We start from the raw sequence: 24,318 nt of genomic DNA, 5'->3' as shown, positions 1-24,318 counted from the left end.
CGTACACCTTCCAGTCCGCAGCACGTGGTCGCGCACTGTTCCCTTGTGTGTCAACAGAGGTGCTGTCTTCACCACCACCGTCGTCTTCCTCACTCGCTTCTGTCGAATCACTGTCATCACTATCCGATGGAGGCACGTAATTCTCCTCTCTGAAGTCATCATCGCTTTCACTAAATCCATCACTGTAAAACGCATGCAGTGAAAAAGTGGCCATGATTCTCAGCGAACCGCGCGAATGTGCAGTTCCGTGCGCAAGTGAGAACGCTCTGGTATGCAGAAGCCGTGCTGAACGTTGTGCTCCACTCTAGTGCAAAAAGAAGTAAACTTCAACTGAGATGGCTCATCATGTATGCAAAGAATGCGCACGAATCGCAGTGAGAAAAACCGCGAAATTTAAACTGAGAACACTCTTGCTACGGCCATGTTGCGTTGTGCAAAGGATTAAAGACATTGTTGTCGGGAAAAAGAATTGCTACTTCAGACTGGACAAAGGACAAGAAGGGGACAGGACGAGTGGTAACTTGCAACTGAGGCTTATTGGAAAAAACCCTTTAGCAACAAAAGTGGTATCTGCGCATTACAAAGAAAATATCCAGCCAAAACATTATTACTCGTCAAAGGTAGGCGAGATAACCATTGAACACTGCAGAAAAGTGTGAAGACATGTGCGTCACTGATTGGTTAAGAACAGTGTCTCTTTACTGAAAAAGCCACAGATGGCTTACTTACACATGTTTCAGATCTAAGCTTGCTCATGTATGCCGCTTCTAAAATTTTCCTTTCGAGCCTAATTTTTCCCCTTCCGATAATGGAGGCCTTGTTCAGCAAGGGGTAGCAGCCTCCGCATTCTCTGCAGTGTTTAGGAAGATTGGCGCCATTGTCCAGTTTCAGAGACTGGTAATGCTGTTCCGTCTGCCCAACATAAACTCTGGAAATGCATCTAAATCAGTGTTTTATTACTCCAAAGTGCTCCAGGTCGGGAACTAATTGCTCCAGACTGCTCCTAAATCAGTGTCCTTCTACTGCAAAGTGCTCCAAATTGGAAATTTTAGTGCTTCAAAAATTGCTCAGATTTGCATTTTGCCAGTAGCATAACTGAACTTCTTGGACTTCTCCATCTTGCCAGTATAGACCTGGCTGCAGTCTCCACAAGGAATTTGGTAGACAACACCAAAAAAGTTGATGTCTGGCAGGCAGTCCTTATAATTAACGAGCAAGTTAGAGCTGTGCATGGGCTCGGACTGCTCAAAAGCCCTTTTGCTCGGGCTTGGGCCGGGCCCAGGCCAAGGGATATTTGTCTTGGGCCGGACACCCCGATCACGAACACATGCAACATTTGCGAAAGCACGATTACGGCCTTAGTGCGATCATAGAGTCAGGTATATATATAAAAAGAGGACACTCGACACCATTTGCGGCCCAGCTCAAGGTTCCACAACTCCGCCAGACGGCGTTGCATCAAAAAAAAAAAAAAGTTTTAGCTTCAGGATTGTATATAATTAACAATAGACTGTAGACAGGTCGAAGTAACGGAATATAGATTACTTGGTTACTAAAAGTAAGGCAAGGTTAAGTAAAAGTAAGGCAAGATTAGGTGCAAATAGTATTTATTGTCACGGCTAGGTGGCATTCGCCACAACCTCCCGATTCTGAGGGTTCTGCTTTATTCATAGATCCATATGCCCGTGCGAACACTTTTTGCATCCCTGTCGTGCCCTATAAAAGGGGTGCAAGAGTAGGTTGATGCCTCTTTGCTGACATTCTTCGTAACAGTAAGGCGTGGTAGTGCTCCTTTCCTTGGTCTTAGTCTTAACGCATGTCTTTGTTCTTTTGTACACGGCAGTATCTTGTGTGTTTGGTTGAGACGCATGCGGAAAACCGAAACCAAAAGTAACGTTGCAGCCTTCGAGATTTGGTATTTTTAAGCGCCCCGCTCTGAGGCTGGCATGCTTCGCCAACTCCGCTATGCGCTGAAACCCAAAAGTGAGCCGCTGGGGCCCTATGGGAGTGTCCTCAATATATATATCTTACTCTATGGTGTGATAAGCGTCTAGAATGCACAGCATTTTCCCGCGTCGTCTCCATGCAAGAGCTTCCGAGTTCTTTGCCAGCATCGGCCCGTCTTTCCTCCTCGCTGCAAACGGATTTTTGGTATCCGTCAATGACCGAGCAGAGAGACCGCATGTGGGCTATTTAGTTTCGAGTGTCGCATCTCCGTTGTGGTAACACCGGCGCTGATGCTTAGGTATCAGTTTCAAAATTCGTGCCATGCTGTCGCCTATCACACGTCTCTGCTGTGACTTACTCCTGCCTCAACATGACCTCATTTGAAGCGGGACATAGCTCAAAGCATCTTCAGTGCAAGAGTTTCCTCTTGTTTCTCTTGTTGCGAAAATGTCACGTTAAAGGAGCCAGGTACTCGGTGAGCCAGGCAAGCTCACCGAGTACTTGGCCACAAAATTAACCCCTTATTTAGGTTTAGAGCTGGTGCTTATTTGGAGAAGCAAACAGGCTGCTTACCGAAAACTTGCTTTGCTATCGAAAAACGTGTTAGTCTTTCCAGCCAAAAGTTTTAGCACCGAAATAAACTTCAGTGCTACCGGGTTCGTTATCCAAGAGCGCCGCAAGTGCCTCAATTTGATGGATAACTTGTTTTTGCGCAATAAATTAATTGTACGTACATCATGTGCCCCTATATATTCAACAAATTTGTTATTTCAAACGAGACAACTCAACATTTTAAGATGTTGGATAAACCTATCATCCTGAAATTATTATTTTTTTTCATCGCTAGCTTCAACTGCATTTATAGCATGATGGGCCGGGCTCGGTCCCTATCCAAGTCGGGCCGGGCTGGGCTCGGGTCTGTAGCGTCGGGCCCGGGCCGGGCTCGGGCTTAAGTTTTCTGTCCATGCACACCTCTAAAGCAAGTTCCATAGCTTGCAGGTTGGCTTGTGCATAATGCGGAATTCATGCTTTGCAAGTACGTGGGAAAATTCCTTTCTTATTCTGTACACATATGGAATGCTGTGGACATACGGAATGCCTGCACTGACAGCAAAGATATTTGGATCTGCTGTCTTCGGCTGTAACGCTTGTTTTTCAATTTTCACTACAGTATAGTCAGGTTAGCCATTTCTAGAAACATAAGCGCTCGTGTTGTGTCCTTCTACTCCTTGGTTCTCGTTTTTTGCGCTACCTTCAAAATGAATTTCTAGAAAGTTTGGGTTGTACCATATTGAGCTGGGATTGCTGTTCTTTTCTTTTTTTAGACAGATCAAAGCATCTTTCTGTTTCACCTTCGTCAGTGAAAATAAATCCTTTCTTTGTCTTCTGTGCTTGACCAGGCAGATTTTCATTGCATCTTTGACTACATCTGCTAGAGAATGAAACGGTTCTACTGCATGTGAAGAGCTATGAGAAGTTAAGAAAATGAGAATTGAGAAAGTGTTTTATGCAATGCTTGAATGCTTATTGAAAGAAGTTTGTCTTTTTGCAGCACTATGAACTATATTTTGTAGAAGAAAAGGAAAGTTCACATGGTTGCTTGGGGTCTTCGTGTGTTTCCTTCGCTGACAAACCACTCTTGTCGAATCTGCAAATGGCATACGTGCTGCAGCTTTGAATGCTTCATTGTTTCTTTGTCATGGCAGTCATATTCTTTTTATTTTTTTTGTTCAAGGTAAACGAAACCAAGCTTGTTTTAAAGCTCTGTGATTTTGGCTCTGCATCTCACGTGGCTGAAAACGACATCACACCATACCTTGTCAGCAGATTTTATCGTGCTCCAGAAATAGGTAAGAAAAAAATCTTTGATGCCATGGCCCTTGTGCTGTCTTAAGCATGGCACTTTTTTAGAGAGCTATAGGCCTCATGCACTGGTATGAAGGTACAACTACTCCAGTACAAGTAGCACCACCTCACACGAAAAGCAGTTTAGTGTTTCTCGTGCGAGTCATGAAATGTCTGCTGCTTTCTAACAGCATTAGTGCAAAGAAAGTCACTATCTGTTCATGGCCGGGAATGCTTATAGGTGCCTTGGGTGCGCTCTAGCTTTCGTCAAATATGCAGCAGCTGTCCAAATGAAGGGCGTTGTGTACAACTTCTGGTTGGAGGGGTTTCATTTTCTGCTGCTCATATTTTTTTTTACCATATGTGTAATTCGGTTATACCCAAACGCTGCACACTTGCATTGCATGCGCTGGTTGCCATAGGCTCTGGTCCAGACTGACGTAAGATCACAAATTGTGAACATAGATTTAGGCACATGTCTAGAAGGAGTAACCAAACCTTATGCTTACACAAAAGTCTGCATGCTGTCTCGCTTCACTCTTGTATGAATTCCATTGGGATCGAAAAAACTTGAATCTTCACACCAGCTTCCTGACGGTATTCCTGTAGCTGTTATGACAACTGGAAGTGCAACTATAAATTGAGTTACATGCTTTATTATGCATTTTCTGTTTGTTCCTACGTAAAAGCCATGATTTGATTGAAGCGCAGCGTTGGCAGTAGCAGCGACATTGGTTCCAAACAGCTTTCTTTTTGTAGTGGCATCTTCCAGATGGAACCACATTTAACGTTTACAGCTGAAACTGCATTGCCTAAGGCAAGGTGGTTCCTGAAACATAGCTTATTCAGTTTGCAAAGCATATCGCATCAGGAGTCTATCATAGAACACAGAGGAATTGAAGATTGGTGGGTAATTTATTGATTATGGGATACAGAAAAACTTAGCTATCATGTATGGTAATTGTTGTGAATTAATGCTAATTTAAGTACAAGTGAGTGGTATTAAATGTGCTATGAAATTTATAGCTGAGAAGAAACGCAGTGGAAAAAAAAAAGGACTGTTTGAACTTCTTGTGCATGAAACATTTTGCTTTCGCAGGTAATAATTTTGGATTTTTCTATACCTTTGAATATACTTGCAGTTCTTGGCCTGGGTTATGACTTTGGAATTGACATGTGGAGCGTTGGATGCACTCTGTATGAGCTTTACACGGGCAAAATTATGTTTCCTGGCAAATCTAATAACCAGATGCTCAAATTCTGTATGGACCTGAAGGGAAAGTTTCCCAATCGCCTTATACGGAAAGGAATCTTCAGAGATCAGCATTTTGATGCTAATTGCAACTTCCTCTATCATGAAGTTGACAAGGTTACTGAACGGGTAAGTTTTTTCTTGTTTATTTTGGGATTAGTCTTTTCTGTGAACACCTCCACGGTGGCGCAGTGGCTACAACGCTTGACTGCTGTGTCCAAAGATACGGGATCGAAACTTGGCTGTGGCGGTCGCTTTTTTATGGAGGCAAAATGCAAAGCGGCCATATGCTGTGCGATGTCAGTGCTTCGTTAAAGAACCTCAGGTGGTTGAAATTTCTGGAGCCCTCCATTGCGGCATCTCTCGTAGCCTGAGTCGCTTTGGGGCGTTAAATACAGTTAACCAAACCAACAGATTCACACCTCTTACAGTGAACGGTTTCCTAAAGCATCGTCCGCAGTAACTTTGATGGGATCCCCAACAACAACGGCACGTGTGCCAAGCGGTGCTAGACGCTAGGTGCGAGCAGGGTAAGCTTCGACGCTTCGATCGGACTTCACCAATTACTTAGAGCTTGCGCTTACGTTCACGGAGTGGCAAATTGGGGTGCGCTCCTCTTTTTGGTGGCTGGCGAGGCTCTGCGCATGGGTGCGCAAGGTGCGCATACATGCACAGCGCGGGTCGCTACGCCCGAGCAGAGCGATGAGCTGCTGGTACACTGGCGTGAAATACATCGCTGCAGGAAGCGTGCCGTTAGCTCATCTCTTGGCATGTTCTATATTATCGATATATCGAACCGTTTCGCAATTCTCGTTGAGTTCGATATATCCGGGATCACCTGAGGGTGACAAAGTGAGGTGCATATAGCGTGGTGCTAATGCACTCTGCTGTTCAGATTTATTGTTGTTGCTTGTGGCAACGAAAACATGCTAATCATCCATAACATATTCCCGGACGACCCTAGTATGTCTTTTTGTCACCACCAAAGTAAAAGCATGACCGCGAAAAAAATTTGAGCAGTGAAGGGTGTAGATGCTGTACTATTCACTTTTTTTTTTTTTTTTTTAGAGTAATTTGTAGGGGTTCCAATGTCACTTATGTTTTAATGGGTTATAGGTTTATAGGGTTTAACATTCTGAAGCGACTTAGGCTATGTGGGATGCCATAGTGACGAGCTGCAGAAATTTTACCACCTGGAATTCTTTGACATGTACTCACATCGCATAGTACATGGGTACCTTAAATGAGTTAATCCTTTCGCTGTAGGGTGTTTCTGGCCATGACACACCCCCAGTGTCGGCTTGGTTTCAGGGAACGAGCATATCAGGTAACGAGCATATAGCGTGTTGCACAATTAGAGGCGCGATGTAGAATGCTTCTCCCAGCTAAACCGCGGAATCCTCGCAGTTCAAATTTTGCACAGAAATGGTATTTTGTTGCTAGTGTTTTTTAATACCAAATTTGTTTGGGGTACTTGCCCGATTCGATCAAAAGAAGTCAGATGTTCTCATCTTATGCGGCGGCGACGACGCCAGACGAGCCGCTGCCCCAGCGATGGTACTGGTGGCGCCACCTCATGGTGCTTACAACAACTCAAACCTCCTGCCAGAAACGTTCGCCCCCTCTTTTCCTGCTACAGAGTTGTAGCAGCATGAGGTGGTGCCACCAGTACCATCGCTGGGGCAGCGGCTCGTCTGGCGTCGTCGCCACTGCATAAGATGGGAACATTTGACTTCTTTTGATCGAATCAGGCAAGTACCCCAAACAAATTTGGTATTAAAAAATACTAGCAACAAAATACCATTTCTGTGCAAAATTTGAACTGCGAGGATTCCGCGGTTTAGCTGGGAGAAGCATTCTACATCGCGCCTCTAATTGTGCAACGCGCTGTAGTGATTTATTTTTGATTATGATTGCTATACAAATAACATAGTCAACAGAATATGAGCATTTCAGTGTTCTGCAGGTGTTCTTAATTAGAGTCATCTCATCATCAATCTGACTATAAATGAGACAAATGAGGATAATATAAGAAAAAAAAACACTGCTCGATACTTCTTGAGAGTCTGAATCTGAGCTTGGCTCATATTCATAATCAGAAGAGCCATCGCTCCAGTCGACAGTCGAGGTCCCGTGCGGTCAGCCATCCGAAAGTAATCGCACGCACGGAGGGCACACTTTTAGTGGCCTGCACAACAGAGATAAATAGCACATTGTGAAATCAAGATGACAGAGGGAGATGGAAAGAGGCTAAAACAACCTTCTTTGCTGCTGCTAGCCGCAAGCAAGGGCGCGGTGAGAGAGAGCGAAAGCAGCGATCGAGTCGTATGTCGACCTTTTGGAGAGGGAACGGCGCTCACCCCTGAACTTGAAGCGTTGTAGCAGACACGCCAACAGAATAAAAATAAATGGTCCGTTTGATTCACCCTGCACGATCTACACTAGTTCATGCAGTGCACAGCAAGTGCCGTGCAAGTGCTGCACTCATGCAGCGCCAGTTCAGATGTGCAGGCGCAGCTCGACACTAGCGCCAGATAGAAACGAATGAGTAGTGCAAGCCTTCTGCTTCGTTCACGACGCGTGGGCGCGCTTGTCACGCTTATTATTGCTTGCTGTCTGTTCTCTGAGCTACGAAAGAAAAGAAAATGGACCGCATACAAGCAGCTATGGAGCTTGTAGGCTCCAGCAGCAGTGACGAAGAGGAACTTGAGGAACTCTGCAGCGGCGTGGACGTTTGGCAATCAGTCGGGTGGTTAGCTTGGTGACTGGTGTCGTCGCTCAACGACGCCGATACGATTGTGCCATCTTTGCGAGAGTATAATATTGATGTTCTGGGAGCTACAGCGAAATAAAGCAGTATAGTTAAAATCTGGGTCATAGGTTTGAATAAAACCTGTCAAAGGTCAAAGGAGAAGAGGCGACGCACGCACAGCTAGATAAAGCCAACATATTTAAAAAGGTTGGATAGCAAACATGCCAAGCTATCTAACTACGAACTTGGTTTATACCAAGCTCATTTACGGGGAACAAGAAAAAAAGGCGAGAAGCAAATTAGATGAGTAAAATAAGCCAAAAAAGAACAAGTGCCATGCAAGCACGGCGTCGGTGCATAAAGAAACGCATGCACGTGTTTCTCTTTTTGTTGACTGAGTGAAGTCTTACCTGGTGTAGCGTACATATATCCATCCTCTGAGCCCATTTGTTGGCCGTCTTCTCCAACGATAGGCTTCATAATGTGTTTACGCCGTTGACAACGCCGAACACACTGCCGTCATTTGAAACTGAAATACTGAAGGGAGAAGTTACGTGTGCCTCTCGCTGTCGTCTGCTGCGGCACTGGCTGCACGCAATCGGCACTGTTAGTCGAGAGGGTGTAGAATTTTTCTCAACTAGGACTGCACGACATCTATACTTAGGTGAAAAGAACAACGTCTTATACAGGGTGCTAGGCTACACTCGTGAAACGAATGGCGAAGTGCTCCACGAAGAGAACTAGTGTAGGCAGTGTAGGTGAATCGAACGGGCCTAAAAACCTGCAAACCTGCGGCCGATGGCAGAGCAACCCTTGAACCCGTAACCGCACACACGCGCCACATGATCGCTTAGCGCGAGAGAGTAGGGCGCGCACAGCAACCGCGCCTCCCAGTAAAGAAGGCGGCGTAGAAAGACTTGACAGGTGGCGCAGCCAGTCCAAGCTCGCCAGCTAAGTTTTGAATGCATGGTAGCGAACGTACCTGTATGTCAGTGACACTGTGGGAGGGAAGCACTAAAAAATACCGGTATGTTCGTGACAGCGAAAGGGTTATTGAGGTTAGGACTTGTCAGGTTGTTTGTGTGAAAAGGCAGCAAGTGGTCATCTAATAATCGGAGCATATATATGCTAATCATGCTTCTTCTACGGCTGGTTTGTCATAGAAGGCTTGTGCAAAAGTCGGTGCCTTATGGTGCCTTGCATGCAGCGTCTTATTGCTGTAAGAGTCTGCATTGTTCATTATTTAAACCGAGATTCATTGCTTGCTAACATCAATGCTTTGTTTGCTACCATGTAGGAGAAAGTAGTAGTCATGACCAACATCAACCAGACGCGCGACCTGTCCTGTGAGTTAATTGGACGACAGCGGCTGCCAGAGGACCAAGTCAAGAAAGTGGGCCAATTGAAGGATCTTCTGGAGAAGACATTGATGCTAGACCCTGCAAAGCGAATATCGATCAATCATGCTCTGGCCCACCCATTCATTCATGACAAGATTTAAGTGTGAGTACTTACCCATTTATAGTTCAGTAATATTAGCACACAAATTATATAGTATAGAGGGTGATATAAAGAAGTGCATACGGTGTGGTGCCTGTGCACTTTACATCATCAGTGGTAAAAATTTTTCTATTTTGTCATGATGTATTTTGCATTATTTGAAAATGTTCTTAAAGCAAGGTGCTATGATTTGTGCAGTGGTGCCTTGCTTTGAGAAGCCATGCGAAACTTGCAGTGTTGGTATCACTTATTTATTGGATGATACCATGGCACCACGGTCTAGCTTGCTTTGTAAGATGTCTGTATGATTGACTTTTGTTGAATGTTTTGAACTGTACATAAAGGAAATTCGGTTTGTTTCTTCTGTGGCTGATTTCTGGAAAGTTAATAAGGAATTTGATAATATACATAAACCTGTTTTTTTTTTCTTGTGTGTATGTGTGCATGCTGTTAAACCTGGTTATAATGAAACTGTAAAATGTCTGCGATGTTTCGCTACACCAGGTTTTTGTTATATGCAGTTTTCGTGTGAAGACTCATAAAGATAATGCATAGCAAAAACAAGATTAAGATTTGATAGTAAGGGAGACCACCTTGAAAGTACTTATGGTTAATAAGTTTTAAAAGCAGTGAAACGTTTCACGATTGCGCTGAGGGCATGGCATGGCTGCAGCCTCCACCTCAACCGCGGCTCGCACGACATGTCTACGAGGGAGCGGGGAAAGGAGGTTGACATAGAAGTCAGTCTGGGGGAGAGCGTGCGCATTCGCACCGCCGCTGAGCAAGGAGGTGCATGTTCTCACTTGCCCACCACCATTGCCCCAGAAAGTTTTTTTCGAGCATGCACCGAGGGCGGACACTTTTTCCATAGCTCCAGTGCCTCTCCCCCGCCCCAAGCAGGGCCGGGGTTCCTGGAAAACCGTGTAGCCAACCTCGCGGAGCTGTGGCTGTTTTCTCCACCCGGTGGATAGTGCGGACTGCGAGCCCGCATCCCGTAAGTCACTGCCTGCCAGGTTTTTCGGCCTCACCTACACCGACAGCATGGAGAGGAAATCGACCCAAAGGGTTGTGATCACAGAAATTGGAACCATATCCTGAGCCTGCCAGCCCACCAGAAACAACTGCAGAAAATTCAAGACAATGTCAAGTCTGGGCTCACCATGCTGCACAGCACCAAGCGTACCGACAACATCACCGCCACTTCCATCAACAGCGCCAGTTCATCACCTGCAGCTCCCACATACCAAACACAGCAGACATGCCAGCTTCACACGATGCGCAGCATAAAAGTCGCAACAGCAGTCGCTATTACATGCGGAGGATCATAAGGTAGTGTTCCATTCGAATGGAGGACTTATGCTTACTGACGTAAAGCCACGAAGCTTTAACTTTCCCTTATAGCTGATGCCAAAGATCTCCAAGATCTGAAGGCTGCTACCTACGCATCCACCCCATCAATAACGCGTGCACCATGAACAGCCTGCATAAAAGCAATGCCCTACGCCTGGTTGCCATAATGCAGCTCACAATACAGTCCCAAACCTACACCGTCACCCCCCCCCCCTTCCCTCCCCCTTATGGTGCAGCCAGAGGGGTAATAACCAACGCATACTGGCAAAAGCAAAAGACCCTAATGCAGATCTTGCAAGACCTCTTCATGGGCAACCTCCAATCTCCCGTCATCGACACGCGCCACATGGGGCAGACCCGCTCTATACTGATCACCTTCCGGGAGGGTCTGTTGCCCTGGTTCATCTACAGAGGCGGGCTGCACAGCTGCACCCTGTAAAGAGGACACATGGAAGCTTGCACGAACAGCACCAAAACCGCACGGATGTGTGCACCCTTCCGCAGACGCACAACTGTTCAAAATGTGGTGTCCCTAACCATCGAGAGGACACCTTGACGTTTACCCCAGTCTGTATTCTACGTAGAGGCACTCACATGACTGGCACCAAAAAATGCAAAGCCAGGGGATGCCGCTCATCGTCCACCTTGCTACAGCACCACATCCCTCACGCACTAGACTGAGAAAGACTGACCATACTAGCATCCGCCGCTCAAGCAAGTCTCGCTCATCATCCTGCCACGGTTAGGTCAAACAGCCTCAACAACTTTCCTGGGCCGACAAAGCAGCAGGCAACAAAATCAACAATATGACTAAGCCCACTACTATCCAGCACCCACAGGTAGACACACATGACCAGAATCTATGGGCCTTGCGAGAAGAGGTGAGTCGTCCTGCCTCCCTCGTAAAAATCCCCACTCTCGCTTCCTCTCAACTTCCTCCACTACCCCAAATACCAACTGAGCACATGTAACACTCCAAATCCCACACCTCCTGTCCACTACCTAAGAAAAAACGGGCAACAGAGCAGCCTCCCCAGTGGCTCAGGATGACCTTAAAGCTCTAGAGGTTATGCATGGACTCTAAACTCTCCAAAATGGACTCGTGTCTAGAGGCAAAATTTAATCACCTAATTGACCGCCTCTCTCAATGCTTCGAGAAGCAAATTGAAGTGGCATTTACCTGCATGATGCACATCCTAGAAGTGAGCCTTGCACAGCAACAAACCCGCCTCCAAACCATAGAGCAGGCCCTACCCTCGCTACCCTTCTTCAATCCACGGCTTCAACCCAGTACACCTACCACACAGAATACCTCACGCAATCCACTTATCCTCGCTCCACCCATGCTTCAGTACGGTGGGGCGGCCTCCTAATTCTTTTTCTGTTCTGCACTGAAACTGCTGCCACTTTTGAGGCAAGCGTTCACTGCTCCAACTCCTCCTCCCCACACTCGTCCCCACTCATCCCCACACTCCACATCCTTCTCCTCCAGGACTCAAACAGCATTGCCACACTTCCTAGCTACACTTCTGCCTACTCGGACACAGTTAACACCCAGGTCTACAACACTCATACATCGCTCCATTACGCACCAAACACACAAGACCTCCTCCGAGACACCCTGCTTGATTACCGAGTCACACCACGCACACTCCATACCATTAATTTTTCTTGCCAGCATATACCACCCACTATTCCAGCCAGTGGCTTTATTGGAAAGTCTTCATCACCTAGCAGGCAAGCATCCATTGATTATCGGAGGGGATTTCAACTGTCGGCATACGAGCTGGGGCTACCCCATGACGATGGCTCAAGGCTGGAGACTCTAGTCCTTGGTACAGGAGCTCTGCATCACCATACACAATAATGTGCCCATGAGAATAGGCAACAGCGTCAGCGCGGACACCAGCGCATACTTCACACTGAGCCGCAACCTCATAGGTATTACAGGGAACAGAACACAACATAAATTAGGAAGTGATCATTATACCGGTACCATACAAGCAAAGACCCGCCACCTGACCCACAAACTCATGATTGGGATGCGGTCCGCACAGCACAGATGATCCTCTCTGTTGCTCCCAATCGACTACTTGGTGGTATCACTCATAATCAAAGTGTCCACATACACACAAACCCTCGCCACATCAGGTACCCCCAACCTCGACTCCAGGCTCGCCCACTTCTGGGAAGCCCACCATAGCCTCTTAGAGCGCTGGAAAGGACAAAAGTTCAATCGTACCCTTAAAAAGCGGCTAGCCATGCTGCAAACAAAAATTACTGAACACGTGGAAGAGCTCTGTAGATCCAACTGGGAACAGGTTTGTGATAGCTTGGCTGGCAATCTGTCCTCTAAATACAGCTGGCAGCTCCTCCGTCACTTAATCGTCCCCACACAATCCAAAACAGCCGCACAACACCACATCACACGCCTTATACACAACACCGACCTTTCCCCATGTGCACTCATTGATACACTTAAATACTCACATAACCTCCAGCACCTCAAACCTCGCCCCCCCCCCCCCCCCCCCCTATACAGGCACCCCGAACCGCGACCTAGATGCCGAAATCACAAAAGCAGAAGTCAGAGTGGCCCTCCTGACTGCGCTCTTACAGGCACCCCGAACCGCGACCTAGATGCCGAAATCACAAAAGCAGAAGTCAGAGTGGCCCTCCTGACTGCGCTCTAACTCCACTCCAGGAGTTGACCTGATCTCCAATAGCATGCTCCGCAATTTGGATGATCAATCGATCGTCCAGCTCACGGGAGTACTTCAACAAACGTTGGCAGCAGGAACCCTCCCCCAGCCCTGATGTCATGCCAAAGTTACATTCATACATAAACCCCGCAAACCTCTCACATCAGCAAATTTCCATCCCATCTCACTAACCTCATGTCTAGGTAATTTCTTCGAACACATCGTATTCACCCGACTCACCCAACACATGGCAGAACAACACCTCTACCCACACAGCATGGTGGGCTTCTATCCCCACCTTTCGGCACAGGGCGCCATGCTCCAGCTCACAGAGGACATTTTCAATGCTCTAATCCCGGGTCACATAAAGGCTGTCTCAGCCTTGGATTGCCTTGACCATCGTGCGATCGTGGCAGCCCTCCCTTTTTTGAACATAGGAGAACGTGTGTACACCTAGATTTAAGCATTGTTTATTAACCACACTGTCGAAATTCACTTAGGCCCTCACACATCCCCGCCATACGCCCATAGCGGGGTTGACACCCCCCAGACCTTCAGCATACCCTCTATGCCAATGATATCACACTATGGACCACCCATGGCAATGATGGAGACATACAGGATACCCTACAGTTGGCGGTTACCCTCACCAAAGCAAACGTGTGGAGTATTGGGTTCTCCTGCTCTCCGGAGAAGTCGGAGCTCCTCATACTCCGCCCCACCACCCGAAACTGTGCCACAGCCCCATCACTGTGAGGCTGGAAAACTGGCAAATCCCGGAGGTGGACAATCTTTGGGTCCTGGGCCTCCACATCCAGAGCAATGGGAAAACGCACTCACCATTCAGAAGCTAAAACAGACCACCATGACGATTTCCCACCTCAACCGCCGAGTTTCCGGACATCATTGAGGCATGACGGAGCATGACCTATGTTGTCAGATTTATGCCTTCGTCCTCATCCGCCTTCTCTACACGCTCCCCTATCTTGAACTACAGGCCCAAGAAATCTCCACTCTGGATGCCATGACATGATACAAACAGCATTTAAAACACTACTTCACCTGCTTCCAAACACCTCAACCGAAAATGGGCCTACAAAACATGGTAGGGGAATTTATCGGGCCCATTGACAGACATACAGATCTCAAAAGCCGCTGCCAGCAGGCACATCCTATGCACCCTCCGCATCTACATATCAGCCACGAATACCACACTTCTCCAGATCCCCCACCATATTCACCAAGGGAACTAATTATTAGACCTCTCCCCAAAAACATGCACCCCACCTATCGCGAACCCCGTCGCAGAGCCCGCATGCAGGCACTGCACAAATACTACGGCACTGAATCGGATGCTGTGTGGGTGGATGCCGCATGCATGGGCCCGGATGCAGTAGTAACCATCGCCAACGCCTCCCTCCTTCACGTATTCCCCGGTGGCAGTGGGGGATATGTCGCTCCAGCAATGATGCACACAGATGCCCAATACATACTATCAAATTCCAAAACTGCAGTATACTAAATTTTGCCTGTGGGAGAATTCATGTCCATACATTTTGTGTACCGGACTCGCACACCCACTCCGTCACGGGGAGCTGATATGTGTGCCTGCCCACTCCGGGTATCTTGGAAACAAGGCCGCCAACGCTTTAGCCTGAGGTTCTCAACCGGGCACTGGCGGCCTCCGATCTGGGGCACTCGCGAGAGTGCAGGCTCTCGTTCAGTGAGCTAACACAGGCCTACAGGGCTGAGCGTCTGCTCTACCTCCCACCCCACACCTTCCTCGACAGTTATCGCCAGATACTTTGGAGGTGCCTTTAAACAAACACCCTACCTTCCCCCTACATACACTTGCGCTATCACCAGGTACACACAAACTCTTCCTGTGCCCTCTGCCACCACCCCAAAGCTACCCTCGAACATATCCTCCTCTGGCGGACTCTGCCCCGCGGGGCCTGGAGCACCTTACCATTAGGGAGGCTTGGAAGATCCTTTTGCGTTCCAAGGACCCGGCCAAGCAAGTCATTGCTACAGACCAAGCTGCCATCATCATGATCCTTCGAGACATCCCTGCCGGGGTGGTGCAGTAGTTATGGCGCTCGACTACTGTGCCCAGGGATGCGGGACCGAATCCCGGCCTCGGCGATAGAGGTGAAAAGCAAGGCGCCTATGTGCTGTGCAACTTCGGTGCATGTCAAAAAACCCCAGGTGGTCGAAATTTCTGGAGCCCTCCACAACGACGTCTCTCATAGCCTAAGTCGCTTTGGGATGTTAAACCCCACAAAACCAAACCAAACCAAGCCTTCGGGACATGAACATTTGAGTGCAGTGTGGCCATGCGGGTGTCCAGAGACTTTCATGTGCCAAACTGTCATGCGTGCAATATAAAGTTATCCACCCCACGAAACCGACTCTGCTTCGCATCGCTGGCATAAAGCCCCTGTTCCCTCTGCCGACATGCGTGAGTTTGCGAGCAACCACGTTGTGGCAGTGAGCGCATACTGCTGTCGCCGTGTCTCTTTTTCTTTGTTTTGCTATTTTTTATCTCTCGAACAATAACATGTTATTTAAATATGTGAGCATGAGCATGCTATTTTTCTCTTCTCTTGAGCAGCTCTTAAACATGAAGTATTGTGCCATGCTCCAAAAGCAAAAGCAGCGAGACAGCTGCGGTTGCCACGTATATTTGCTGTCGGTGCTGAAACGCGGCACATTGTATCAACTGGGGTTGCTTGTTGCTGTCGTAGACATTCCTTCCACGTCGGTTGGTGGTTTGTTGTCATGAAACTTGCAGGCTTCTACCAAACTTCCAGTAATTCAGCACTAGCTAAGAGATACCTAATCGGCGCCGCGAGTTCGTTATATTGAGGTCAATCGCTGTGACATGTTCATTACATGGAGTTTTCAAATGCACGCACTTCCTTGGGGGCGGCATTGGGGAATTGAAAAACTTTGTAATATAGAGGAATTCACTACATGGAGGTTCGTTACATAGAGGTTTAACTGTACATGTGTTTCAGAATTGCCTTGAATAGGGAAATTGTTGCACAGTTGAATTTTAAAGGTACTTGCTGGAAAGTTGAAATTATTTTTGCTGTCTTTGTTTTCTTAGCAGGATATGCCTTCATGAGTGTTTGTTTTTTATTATCGTTGTGGTGGAAAGTTTTATTTTAGCTGAAGTTGAGAAAGCAAGTAGACATAGTGGCCATGTCGGTGGAGGCAATACTCAACAGGCTTCTGTATGTCAGTGCACGTTCCCCAGGTGATAGAAATCAATCTGGAGCCTTTCACTACAGCATCCCTCAAAACCTGAATCACCTCAAGATGCTAAACCCCAGATAACCTAACAGTACCATCAGTGAGCACCTGTATGAAGCAAATACTTTAATTAAGGTCATGAAAAACATGAGAAATGAAGAGAATAAAACAGCATCTGTAATTCTGTGGCTGTAGAGTTCAAAAACATTCTTCTAGCATTCTTGTAACAATGGAACTGGGTAGAAGGCATGTCGTCTTGAGGCACCAACTTTTGTTCGCTTTTTTTTGGTGCCCATCAAGACTTTTAAAGTTGTCATGGGGGCTCAGTAGCTGCAATGTGGTGGGACTAAACAGATGTTGACATAGTTTTGCTGACATTTTTGTTTGTTTTGTTTTGCCAACTCCTAGTCTGAGGCACCATTGACCAGCTGGCTTGTTTGGTAATCCAAGATTGATGTATTTAATTTGCTTCCTGGAAAGAGATTATAAGGATTAAATGTAAGTTTATACAACATTTATACAATCATCAGAGTCTGCTAAAAACTGATCAGATGAGCAGGGGTAAACATTCAAGCGTTTCTTTTTCAGTTTAATTGCATTTTATGGTTTGTCTTGTATGATTTCTAGCTATTTTGTGTGGCTAGACCCAAAGGCTGCTTCATTACTGGTCATGTAAATCATGACAGCCACCACATTTTGGGCGTTGTGTAAGCAACACAGGTAGTGATTTCTTCGGCACCTTGGGTTTTTGTGCTTGTTGCACATTGTCCCAGTTGCGTTTATGTTGTTCTGAATGATTGTAGAAATGCGCTCCAAATTGCTTTGCAATCAGCAGTGCTGCTTGTTTACACATTGAGAAGGCAAATGCAAAGCAAGAAATGTAGGGTGCATTTGGAATCTTAATAAACATGGAAACCTGATTCCTGCATTGTTTTCTTTTTTTTTTTTTTTTTTTTTCTTGCAAGAGGCTTAACTCTGTGAATGCTTGCTAAATGCTAGCAATACTGTATATACTCGTGTGAGAGCCCCCAACTTGGCAGCTGGCAATTACAAAAATATTCTATGGATGCATAATTTTGGCTGTGTTGTATGTTCTGCTGGGAGCTAATATAGATGATAATCACCTGCAACAATCATTACAACCATGAATGTGTCGTTCCTCACACTGGACCCTGCCTGGAAACACAGGGTGCTTCAGCGATGCTGATTTGTCGTGTGCTGTGCGTCCACACCAGAAAGGACAAAGTATTATCCTGTGCGAAAGCTAGAACGGGTTGTAGGCATGTTCGATGCACCCTAACATGCAAGGAAACTTGGGTGGCACAACCCTTGCGGTGGCAGGATACACGTCATGTGTAATAGTGCCCACTGTATAACAGGTCTCTTCGATTTGGCTTGCACTGGCTGCACTAGTTCTGAAAGGTGCTGCAGCAGTGCCAGGGGTCACGTGAGCGTACAGTGCCAGTTCCGACACTCAGCTGCCAAAATGAGTACGCAAGTCTAGGACTCTGCAACTAGCTAGCAGATGCATGTGTGCAGTATACATTTCAATTTCATGTATCGCGTGCTATAGCATGATCATGTCCAATTTTGAAGCCAGCTGCCAACGTACCCGCAACTGTACCAATTGCACAGTGACTGCACAATCGTTATATCAGTCTGCGAAGGTGCCATTCGTGTGCCTGGGTACGAGAGAATTAACGTTGTAAGCAGTTGCCACGTGTATTAGTTTAAATACGACTGCCCAACGAGATACTTGACTGGTTCAGCGGCATAAATCCAATTGAGAAATTCCGGTCTTCTGTCCAAAAGCGCACTGTTGCTGAAAGGACATACGTACCTCATTGCGCAGTCTATGTACTCCATGGGCGACAAGTTTGATGTCGAAGAGTCGCTGCGCACGAAACTCAATTCTGTTCGCAGCTACCCGTCTTCTTTGGTTAAGACCAGTACCACACAACACGATAAAAAAAAAAAAAAAACTACAGGACAGCTCGTGCGAAGGTGTCGTATCGCGGCCATGTACTGCTACATATGTGGCCACAAATACATGTAATACCGCTCCTCCAAATACAAAATGATAATCACCAGCATGCAGCCCAACTACCCTGTATACGGAACCATTTGCGGATCCGTTCAACAAACCGTCCGGGTTCTGAAGGAGATGGAGTTTACAAAGCTCTGCAGAATGATGCGCAGCGTCGTCTGCTCTTGGCCGAGCGGCGCGTACGCCATGCAGCACTTTTTTCTGCACCTTCTCTGGAGTGAGTGCAGGAACGGGCGAGAACTAGTGCAGAACTAGTCCTGCACCTTGACAAAACGAGGAGAGAAGTGCAGACGGCACGCGTGGCACTGACAAAACGAGGACGGCGGTGCTGCATTACTTGAACTAGTGCAGCTGGTGCAGCCAAATGGAAGAGACCTAACATTGCATTGCATATTGACATGGTGGCACTGACAGTGGTGGAACTGCTGCGCCAATCGTGCCAAACTGCGCCAAACTGCGTCAAATCAGAATTCCTGCTGCATGCTGCTACAAAATTGATTTTTTGCCTCCTTCTGCGCCACACATGCGCGAAAAGTTGCTGAATAACTCTGCCGACAGCGAAACTGAACTCTCGCGCAACCAAAACTTAGATCTGTTGGCAATACTGTGCAAGGAGGAAGAACATTTTTGCAGGTCCTGGGCAGACAATCACATGGCCCAAAATTTACGTTTGTCTACACGGTGTCTCTTTTTTTTTTTTTTTTTTTTTTCGATCTACTGGGAGGGAGTGAGAGGGGCTGCAAGATATCTCTCAAGTCTGCTCAAGTCCAATGCGCGGGAAGGGTGAAAAGAGGGGCTGGGAGGCTGGCTGTCGAAGGGTCCAAGCACGTTCAAACGCGTGACAGCTTCGAGCTGCCCTGAGCGCTCGCTTATTTTGTGTGCATGCGCACTCATGCGTGTGTGTGTGTGTGCAAAGGATGTGCGAGCAGGCTGGCCAACGCAGATGGCGCGGTTTGAAACGAGTGACGGTTAAGAACTGCCCTCGGCAAAGCACAGCTGGAGCAGTATAAACGCTGCTTCTTTTGTTTTTTGTTTTTTATATCGGTGAAGTATGGGCTGTGATGGCCTGAGTAGCAGCGGAAGGAGCGTTAAGAATTTGACTGCTTCTGTGCGTGCGCACTGGACTCTGTTGGCCGCTTTCATACTTTAAGTCCAACCCCTTATGTAGAACATCTTGTATAAAACGTCAACATTTACGCACCCTTTAGAATATTATCTCAATCTTGACAGTTATTTCTTTTCCGCCACTACAAAACTGCATGTGTGTGGGCGCGCGCGTGGGCAAATAGCTCATGCGCAGGCACTCAGTATATTTTCAGCCCCGCATACGGTCATTAAGTACCCTTGGACGTTATCATTACATTGAGGAATGCATACGCACAATCCCTGCAGTGCGCTGCAAAGAAGCAAACTCATGGCTCCGAGTCCCTGCGTCGCTTTGATTAACCAGCCACCCCGCCAAACCACTGGAAGAAAAAAAACGAAAGCAAAATTGCGAACGCACAGAATCGGCGCTCACTCTACATCCCCGCGCAACACACTTTTTGACTAAGCAGCGCCAGCAGCGCGCCTCTCTCGAGGGGAAAAAAAAAATCTCCCAGGATCTGCAAAAATATTCTTCCCCTTTTCCCTTCTATCAGCACGGGTCTTGAAGGAAAAAGGCGCATCAATGTTACCCTGATGTACAGGACAAGGACACCCAGAAAAGAGGTCAGAATTAGGAAAAGGTACAGGAAGTGATAGGCTGGCCAGGAATATGAGCACCAATGCTGAGCTGCTTTTCACAAAAGGCGTCAAGCCTAAAAATTTTGGAGACGTTGAGAGTGGACAAGTCTTTCTGAAGAATGGACAGGAAAGGCTCGCACCGGCATTGTCCAAGCTGGAGTCACCAAGGCAAGAAAAGAAATAGTGCCTTAAAGTTGCAGGTTTAAGGAGCGGCAGTTCTGAATTTTTACAGGGAGTTTTTAATTTAAGACAGCTAACTTACTTTCTTTCCAAGGCTTCAGTGTTTATAGGGTTGTTGCATATTTCATTATGCCTTCCCCCGAATAAAAACGGCTTTGTTTTTAGCAAAACCTCCTGTTTGCCTAATTTGGGGGGTTTTTAAGGAAAGAACAGCACTTTAAACTGCATTTGAACTTGAAGCTTGTTTTTGCATGGCTGTGGTTGTTATAGCCATCTGAGCAATTGAGTTCCAGAAATAAAACAAGCCTTCTTTATTTAAGCGTCTTGAGATTTGAAATTATGCCACAAAAAGTTTTTTTTTTTTTTCTGCTCATCATCATCATCAGCCTGATTATACCCACTGCAGGGCGAAGGCCTCTCCCATATTTCTCCACTTAACGCGGTTCTGTGCTAGCTGCATCCACTTGACCCCTGCGGACTTCTTAATCTCATCCGCCCACCTAACTTTCTCCCGCCCCCTGCTACGCTTTCCTTCCCTTGGAATCCAGTTTGTTACCCTCAGCGACCATCGGTTATCCTCTCTTCGCACTACATGTCCTGCCCAAGTCCATTTCTTCTTCTTAATTTCCACTAGAATGTCGGTAACTTGAGTTACTTCTCTGACCCACTCTGCACGCTTTCTATCTCTTAATGTTACCCCTACCATTTTTCGTTCCATAGCCCTCTGGGTTGTCCTCAACTTAAGTAGAACTCTCTTCGTTAGCCTCCACGTTTCAGCCCCATAGGTGAGTACAGGCAAGATGCAACTGTTGTATACTTTCCTTTTGAGCGATACCGGTTAGCTGCTAGTCATAATCTGCGAGTGCTTGCCAAATGCGTTCCATCCCAACCTTATTCTTCTTGTTATTTCCTTTTCATGGTCTGGATCTGCGGTTACTACCTGTCCTAAGTAGACATATTCGCCTACTACTTCCAGTATTTCGCTACCTAATGTAAACTGCTGTTCCTTCCCGAGGCTGTTGAACATTACCGTAGTCTTCTGCATATTGAATTTCAAGCCTACCTTTCTACTTTTTCTGTCTAGGTCATCAATCGTTATTTGCAGTTCATCCCCCGAGTTGCTTAGCAAGGCAATGTCATCAGCAAATCGCAGATTACTGAGGTATTCTCCATCTACCCTTATCCCTAACTGCTCCCATTCCAAGTCTCTGAATACTTCCTCTAAACAAGCTGTGAATAGTACTGGGGAGATTGTGCCTCCTTGCCTAACACCTTTCTTTATGGGAATTTTGTTACTTTCTTTATGCAGAACTATGGTTGCTGTGCAGCCACTATATATATCTTCCAGCACTTTCACGTACGGCTCGTCTGCCCCGCATCACCGCCGAGGTTTAAACTGAGTCTAATGCTTTTTCGTAATCGATGAATGCTATGTATGAGGGCTGGTTATATTCCGAGCATTTTTCTATCACCTGATTGATGGTATGGATATGATCGATAGTAGAGTACTGTTTCCGAAACCCTGCTTGATCCTTTGCTTGATTGCAGTCTAAGGTTGTCCTGATTCTATTAGCGATTACCTTAGTAAATACCTTATACGTAACAGACAGTAAGCTGATTGGTCTGTAATTTTTAAGGTCCTTAGAGTCCCCTTTCTTGTGAATGAGGATAATGTTTGCATTCTTCCATGGTTCCGGTACTGTCGATGACACCAGGCACTGCGTGTACAGGGTGGCCAGTTTTTCTAGCACGATATCCCCCCCGTCTTTCAGCAAATCTGTAGTTATCTAATCCTCTCCAGCTGATTTCCCCCTTTTCATAGTTTCTAGTGCTTTCTTGACCTCGTCCTTCGTCACTGGTGGAACGTCTGACTGTTTTTCCCTACCGCCAATCTCATTACGGTCCTGACTACTTTGGCTACTGTAGAGATCTGTATAGAACTCCTCGGCTACTTTGACTACCTTGTCCATATTAGTGATGACGTTGCCCGCCTTGTCCCTTATCGCATACATCTGGTTTTTGCCTATGCTCAATTTCTTCTTTACCGCTTTAAGGCTTCCGCCGTTCTTTACAGCATGCTCAATTTTCTCCATGTTATACTTCCTTATATCGGCCACCTTGCGCTTATTGATTAGCTTTGATATCTCGGCCAATTCGATCTGGTCTGTTGGATTGGAAGCTTTCATACTCTGGCGTTTCTTAATCAAATCTTTCGTCTCCTTAGACAGCTTACCGGTAACCTCTCTAACTATCCTACCGCCTACTTCTACCGCGCACTCAGTAATGATATCTCTGAAATTATTGTTCATTGCTTCTAGGGTAATGTCGCCAGCCTCGGTTAGAGCTGAATATCTATTCTGTAGCGAGATCCTGAACTCTTCTGCCCTCCCCCTCACCGCTAATTTGTTGATGGGTTTCTTTCTTACTAATCTATTGCGTTCCTTCTTCAGATTTAGGCTAATTCGGGACCTCACCATCCTGTGGTCACTGCATCGCACTTTGCCGATTACCTCTACATCCTGCACAATGGCGGGGGTTGAACACATTATGAAGTCGATTTCTTTTTTAGTCTTTCCGTTAGGACTTTTCCATGTCCATTTCCGGTTCTTCCATTTGCTGAAGAAGGTATTCATGATTCGTAAGTTATTGCGCTCTGCAAACTCAACTAGTAACTCCCCCCTGCTATTCTAGAACCAATGCCATAGTCACCTACTGTCTTGTCTCCTGCCTGTTTTTTCCCTACCTTGGCATTGAAGTTGCCCATCAGTACAGTATACTGCGTTTTTACTTTTCACATTGCCGATTCTACATCTTCATAGAAGCTTTTAACTGCCTGGTCATCGTAACTACATGTAGGTGCATAGGCCTGTACAACCTTCAGTTTATACCGCTTATTAAGCCCAATTACGATGCCTGCAACCCTCTCATTAATACTATAGAAGTCATCTATATTACCCGCTATATACTTACTGACAAGGAAACCTACTCCTAGTTGTCGCCTTTCTGGTAAACCTAGATAACACAGTACATGCCCATCCTTCAGTACAGTATATGCCTCATTTGGCCTCCTAACCTCACTAAGCCCTATGACATCCCATTTCATGCCCTGTAGTTCCTCTAACAGCACTGCTAAACTATCTTCATTAGCTAGGGTTCTAGCATTAAACGTTGCCAGGGTCAGTTTCCAATGGCGGCCTGTCCGGCGGAGCCAGGCTTTCTTAGCACCCCCTGCTGCGTCACAGGTCTGACCGCCGCCGTGGTCAGTTGTTCCGCAGCCGCTGGTAACTGAGGGCCGGGGTTTTATGGAGCTTATCATAGGAGGTTGTGGCCAATTACTGCACCAGGGTGGCCAATTCCTGTTCTGGTGAAGGAGTGCGTTGCCGGAGGTGTTCACCGGCATCAGGTCGCACCCCAAACCTGTGTATGCAATTCCATCGACACGCGGATTTTTAAAAATTTTTTTTCATCCGGTGGAGAATTGCTCGGCACTGGGATTTGAACCCCGGTCCTCTTGCATGCGAGGCGGATGTTCTACTACTACGCCACCGCTGCACCCTTTTCTGCTACAGAAGCTCAAATATTTGCTACAAAATGCCATTTTTTCTGCTACAAACTGTGATTTCTTCTGCTACAAAAGCTGCTACAAAAAGCCAGTTGCAAGTTCCACCACTGCACTGAGTCTGTCTGGATTTCAGTCATTGTGTCTGCTGCCCTCCTTGTTTGCGTGTATTCCATTTACTAATACAGTCGTCGATCCTGG

At 46.6% G+C, this 24,318-nt stretch overlaps 1 protein-coding gene and 1 pseudogene across 3 annotated transcripts in view; one reads left to right on the top strand and one right to left on the bottom strand.

Annotated features, from left to right (window-relative positions):
- Prp4k (Pre-mRNA processing factor 4 kinase) overlaps positions 1-24,318 on the top strand; it is an 84,412-nt gene that overhangs the window by 46,161 nt on the left and 13,933 nt on the right. For 2 of the 3 annotated variants that reach the window (XM_084589961.1, XM_084589960.1), the window contains exons 14-16: positions 3,683-3,797; positions 4,935-5,173; positions 9,094-9,299. In XM_084589961.1, the coding sequence (XP_084446087.1) occupies positions 3,683-3,797; positions 4,935-5,173; positions 9,094-9,297 (558 nt within the window). In that variant the 3' untranslated portion in view covers positions 9,298-9,299. Of the gene's footprint in view, positions 1-3,682; positions 3,798-4,934; positions 5,174-9,093; positions 9,300-17,014; positions 17,105-24,318 lie in introns of all 3 variants that reach the window. The other variant, XR_014704165.1, reaches the window with a different exon arrangement.
- Positions 10,325-24,318, bottom strand: part of LOC146205297 (uncharacterized) — a 36,938-nt pseudogene continuing 22,944 nt past the window's right edge.

This window comes from Amblyomma maculatum, chromosome 1, assembly GCF_055883805.1.
Source record: "Amblyomma maculatum isolate TAMU_Amacu chromosome 1, ASM5588380v1, whole genome shotgun sequence".
In the NCBI taxonomy this organism is placed as follows: Eukaryota; Metazoa; Arthropoda; class Arachnida; order Ixodida; family Ixodidae; genus Amblyomma; species Amblyomma maculatum.
This window is presented reverse-complemented; position numbering and strand designations above follow the sequence as displayed.